The sequence below is a fragment of the Notolepis coatsorum genome, assembly GCF_963971535.1.
Source record: "Notolepis coatsorum genome assembly, chromosome: 3".
Lineage (NCBI taxonomy): Eukaryota > Metazoa > Chordata > Actinopteri > Aulopiformes > Paralepididae > Notolepis > Notolepis coatsorum.
This window is the reverse complement of record NC_140167.1, coordinates 35,290,105-35,296,104: the sequence shown is the minus strand read 5'-3', so window position 1 is coordinate 35,296,104 and position 6,000 is coordinate 35,290,105. Positions and strand designations below refer to the sequence as shown.

General features: G+C 47.5%; 1 protein-coding gene across 1 annotated transcript in view; it reads left to right on the top strand.

The window, feature by feature from the left end:
* Positions 1-392: 392 nt before the first annotated feature.
* Positions 393-6,000, top strand: part of LOC311225765 (carboxy-terminal kinesin 2-like) — a gene marked incomplete at both ends in the record, with an annotated part of 42,203 nt that continues 36,595 nt past the window's right edge. Inside the window, one exon of the mRNA XM_084311159.1 lies at positions 393-632. Coding sequence (XP_084167285.1) covers positions 393-632 — 240 coding nt within the window. The remainder of the gene's footprint in view (positions 633-6,000) is intronic.

The following is a 6,000-nucleotide window of genomic DNA, read 5'->3' as shown; positions in this document are numbered from 1 at the left end:
GAAACAGGGCTGCCTACTTTCCCCCTTCCTCTTCCTCCTATGCATTGACTGGATCATGAGGCAAACCACAACCAATAAAAAGACTGGCATCCAGTGGAGTCTAACGGAGCACCTCGAAGACCTGGACTTTGCGGATGACATCGCACTACTCTCACACAACCATCAACAGATGCAAGACAAAACCCAGCTGCTAGAAACAACTGCAGCTGGACTTGGGCTCAAAATAAATGGACCAAAAACTCAATAATATAAGCACGAACCCCATAACCATCGGGGGCCAGACACTGGAAGAGGTTGACAAATTCACATACTTGGGTAGTGTTATAGCTGTGGTTGGCGGGACTGAGGAAGACGTAAGGGCAACAATAGGAAAAGCAAGAGCAACATTCAACATGTTAAACAAGATATGGAAAACCCGAAACATCAAACTCAACACCAAGCTCAAAATCTTCAACTCCAACGTCAAATCCATACTGCTATATGGCTCTGAAACCTGGAAAATCACCACTAACATCATCAATAAACTGCAGACCTTCATCAACCATTGTCTGAGACGTATCCTCAGGATCTTCTGGCCAAACACAATCACCAACATCAAGCTGTGGGAATGCACCAAGCAAGAATCAGTGGAGGTCCAGCTGACCATGAGAAAATGGAGCTGGATTGGGCATACACTTCGAAGACACAAAACCGCAATAACCAAACAGGCATTAACCTGGAACCCACAAAGCAAGCGAGGCAGAGGAAGACCCAAAAACACCTGGAGAAGAGACACTGAGCAGGAACTCAAGACGAGGGGACTGACGTGGAAACAGCTGGAGAGGATGGCTCAAGACAGACGGGGGTGGAAACTTTTCATCAATGGCCTATGTTCCGAAAGGAATAAAAGGCCTAAGTAAGTAAGTAAGTAGGTTCCCATATAGAGAGACAGACACAACAGATGGAGCAAAACACAGGAACAACTTTATTATCAACTTTATTGGGCTCAATAGAACCAAGGGAGTCTCACCTAACCCCATGTAAATGTAGGGTCAAGACTCAAGGCCATGTGGTTCTTTTCATGCCGTACAGGGATGTTATTTTTGAAAAAAAAAAAATTTGGCCAATCGCTGAGGGTAACAGTTATTGCAGGGATCTCAGGATGTCATTGTTGGTGCCAGATCACAGTGTGGACATTTCAGGAATGTTGTTCAGGGTCTTGGGGTCTTTCTGTGGTCTTCTGGAGGGATTTTCCTTACTTTTTCTTTTTTCCCTTTGGTTTTAGAGTGGTCAAAGGTGTCTCGACAATGCACCAGATCTGTGTAACTGATGATGTCAGCCCAGGACTCACTGCAGTGACCTATAGACCTGGGCCCTCATTTATCAACAATTCTTAGAAAGTGTTCTATTTTCGTTCTTAAGCACAGAATTTAGAATGTGTGTACGTACAGAGAAATCAGGATTTATCACACGTGCGTAGACGTGTCCCACGCACACCTGCAAGTACTCTGTGTTGATAAATATCACTTGATCTACGCTCCACGCTCATGCACGGTTTTACGTATTTGCATATAGAACCGCCCGTAATTAACCATATATGGTAATGAAACACCCCCATGAAATGTGGAAAAGTGGACTAAGCCGAGCGAACGCCTGGGAGAAATACGGGACAGGCTGACAGACATGTACACGGTGATGTCGGAAACAGTCGGATATGATATCTATTAACTTCCTAAAGACCATTGCTGCCTGGGCAGTGCAAACACTAATAAAGACCGTTAACCACTGTTTGCCATTGGTGTCATTAATAACCATGCTGGAATATGACTGCTTTTTCTTCGTTTCGTTCGATTAATATCCAGGGATTAAAGTTCTCCGTCAATTTCATTCCAAATCGCGATGGATTTTCCGTACATTTTCGACCTGCATATGATTTGTAGAGGCATACAATCTATTTTGATGTCGGTATTAGGTAGCCTATATAAACAATAATACGAGAGCATATACAAGAACCTTTCTATTCACATAACTGCATTTGTGATGGAGCTTTGACAGCTACATGGGTGGTACAGTAGAATAGAATAGACTTTTAATTGTCATTGCACAGTATACAACGAAATTTCAGGGGAGCTCCCACAGACCGTAGTACATAATACATACATGAACACATAACACATAACACTGTACATAACAGAATATTTTAAATAATAAAGTGCATAATGGGTGGTAATCAGAGATTATCAAGTGCAGTGGTAAGTAACAGTCTATTGCTCGATCCATCTCCAATATCACGATGGACCGTGCAGGTGGCACTTGAATGTGCACAGGGATGGCATTTGTGCGTTTTGTTCCACGCTCCAATTTCGGTCTTAAATTGCGGTACAAATGAAGGAGGTGTCTCGGGTATAGCGAACTCTAGTTCATATCTTTTATGTTCTCTCGGCAATTAGACTGCCCCTCATTCATTCATTCATTCCTATTTGCTATCTCAGAAAACAGTTCCTCGCGGAGCCCAGTCAGTGCACCCCATAGTATTCCGATTATATATAACCCTATATATAAACCATGCTGCATTCATTCGGAAAGAAAGACTTATTCCAAATGCTATATTTATAGGGTTTGACAATAATTACACTACTGTCGCTATTTTACAATGAACTATAATGAATTACGGGTCATACAGCAGAACACGGCAGTGTTGAAACTAATGCACGGAAGCTTATTTCCGCGTTGCAATAATAATATTCTACCACCGTGGGCGCCAGGTACGCATGCTGCGAGCTGTGCGTAGATATACACACAAAGTCAAGCACACGTTCAAATTGATAAGTCCCACACTTTGCTTAGAAATGATCGTACGCACGGGTTACGCACATATCTGTGCGTACGCACCATTGATAAATGAGTTTTTGTCTGCTTCTGAAACCAAACTTTTTTGTTTCATGAAAGGAATTTTACACTAACCTAGGTGTCGTATCAAATAGCTAAATTTTTTAATCAGTGTCAGTAGATACTGCTAAAGCTACAGTCATTGACAACATCTCTGCCAGGTTCCTGAAAGATGCAGCCGACACAATAGAGCCCCTTTTGTATCACATGTCATTAATCTGTCCTTTGAGCAGGGCATTGTTCTCTCTGACATGAAACACTCCAAAGTAATTCCGCTCTTTAAGAAAGCAATAGGTCAGACCCAGGGAATTATATTATTATAGACCAGTCTCCATCTTGAGTGTCACTTCAAAAATCCTAGAAAAGATAGTCCATAAACAGCTCTATGAATACATCAATGACTCACAACTAATGCACAAGTTCCAGTCAGGTTTCAGGAAGTCTCACTCAACGGATTCCTGCTTACTTTATTTAACAGACTTCATCAGAGGAGAATTAGACACGGGGAAGCTCTGTAGAATAATTTGAATAGATCTTCAAAAGGCATTTGACGAACTATCCGCAATAAGCATGAGTCCCCTAGCATCAAAATGGGTTGTCTCCTACCTATCTGACAGACACCAGTGGTCAGAAGTTCAGGGCCATCTCTGCAGAGAACAACCTGTGACCTGTGGAGGTCTTCAGTGTGATTTATATCCGTATGTTTTGTCCTAAAGTTGTAGTTTATGAACAAACACCATCTAAGGCGGCACGTGGTGTAGTGGTTATATTATCGTACTTGGCCATCACGTCCCGCTCTTAAGCCTATCGAGATATACCTCATCTCATGTACCTACTGTACTCCACTAACGAAAAACAAATACGCCCACACCTGCCGGGGTCCCGCCCCTATGGAGGCGTAGCCTATAAGACACTAGGCATGGTCACCAAACACTCTTCCTCTATTTCTTTCCATCATAACGGTCGCAGTGCGCCTTATGTAACTAGTTGTTATGAAAAGATTAGAGAAGTTGCGTAATGTTGAAAGCTTACCGGAGGTTTGCTTACCCCTGGAATCTTCGGGGCATGTTTCAGCGACACGTCGGGCCTATGTTGATGTTTCCTCGTCTGATGGCAGCAGACCAAGGAGCAGCGTACAAGGTTTGGCTATCGGGCCAGCTTGTACACAGGTAGGCCCTGTGTCATCAGGCATTGATGTTGGTGTTAGTAATGCTGTGAAGTGTGTTTCGGCACCAGGGCCGGGGTGGCTTGGTGAACGTTCCACTGCAGTGGACGATTTCCTGGCTATCTTGGAGCATGCTGCTTACACTAATGCTACTAATGCTACTGTTAATGCTAATGTTGATGCTGAAATGGGTCGTTGTTCTAATATTCCCCACTGCGGGACGTTGCCGCTTTTCCCTCCTCTTGCCCGGTTCATTGATGAAGGTCAGTCGGTTGCTAATGTGGGGGGTTTCGCTGAGTCTTATTTACCTTTTTTACGGGTAAAAGGGCTAACAACAGGGTGCAGGCCGAGTGTACCGTGGCTGCGTAGCCAGGTAGCTTTGATCCTGTGTCCCGGCGGGGATGAACGATGTCCCACCCGGCCGATGCTTGAGAGCGAATCGGCTCGGAGGGTGGCAGTATGGACGGATGAGTGGTATACTGCTGCAGGATGGTTTATAGCGGCGGCCAGTGTTATGGCTCAGCTGGCTAGTTTCCTATCCACATTGGCGTCGGGTAGTGGGGCTATGGGTCCAGCCGACGTTGTAAACATGTTGCATGTTTGTGGTGTTATAGAGATCTTGACTCAGTCGCAAGCTATAACTGCGGGGAGGATTAGGATGCTATCAACGTTTGTTGTTAGGCATGTTTGGTTGGAGCACTCTCCTCTTGGGGAAGAGGATAGGTTTTCTCTCCTCACGACTCCTTTTTCCACGGAAAGTCTTTTTGGTCATTCTGTGGAGGCGCAGGCGGTTGTTGATCTGGGTCCCACACCGCCTCACGCTGTGCAGCCAGAGGTGGGAGCACGGCCTCGTCAACAACTGTGGCGAGGCCCTCGACAGGCGGCCATGTTTCCCCCGCCAGTGGTGCCCTGGGCGGAGAGTCAACAGGGATCCACAAGGCCGACAGCCTTGGCGGCCGAGGGATCGGCCATTTTGGGTGTATGCGGCTTGGATAAAACAAGCCGTTGTCATTCTGCTGCGAGCAGCCCGCTCCCCGTTCAATCCTCTCTCTGTTACCCACGGAAGCGGGGCTCTGATCTTTTTCCTTTGGCTGCGGGCCGCGAACCTTCTTTGAAGCGCATGCGGCCCCATTCTTCACTTCTCATGGGGACAGGGGCTGACACCCAGTTGATGGCTGAGCCTGGGTCTGTCCGTGAGAATGTTGTGCTGTTGCGTGGCTCCTGCACCACACGTTGTGTGATGGGGGAGCCTGGTGTTACGGCTGCCACTAGCTACAGTGGTCAGCAGGGGGACTCGAGGCCTCTTCTGTTGAATGCACAGCAAGGGTTACCCCGGCCTCGCCTTCGCCAGGCGGGGTATCACGCTGATGCCTCCCACTCCCGTGAGAGCGGCAGTGGTCTGCAAAGAAGAGGCGAGCGTGATTTGGGTGATAGCAATATCACTGCAGGGCTTCGGCGTGTAGGAGCCCATGGGGTCCTCATGCCTTGCGTGTCTAGCTGTAGAACAACTCCTCAGCATGCGCTAGAGGGGTGTTCAGGGGGGGGTGTGTGTCAACCAGTTTGATGACAGCTTCACCCGTATCAAACCGGCCCTTTCTGTCGGGGGCCCCCCTTAGGTGCATCGCACAGCGGGAGGGACCGGGCCAACTATCTACTGTTCCTTGCGGCCCAGCGTCAGTTGACGGCGGGTGCGCTGTGGGATTATTTTCACATATGGCGACAAGAATGCCGTTTGGGGGGGTGGATAGAGAGAACGTTGAAGGAGGGGCTTGTGTTGCAGTTCGCGCAACCCCAACCTCCGTTCTCAGGTTTGGTGCCGACCCTATTGTCAGGGTCAGCAGTGACAGCCCTGGCCGACGAGATCCAATCTCTGTTGGCGAAGCAGGCCGTAGTCGTGGTCCCGAGAGAGGACGCGATGTCAGGCGTCTACTCCCGTTATTTTCTGGTGCCCAAGAAAACGGGGGGGG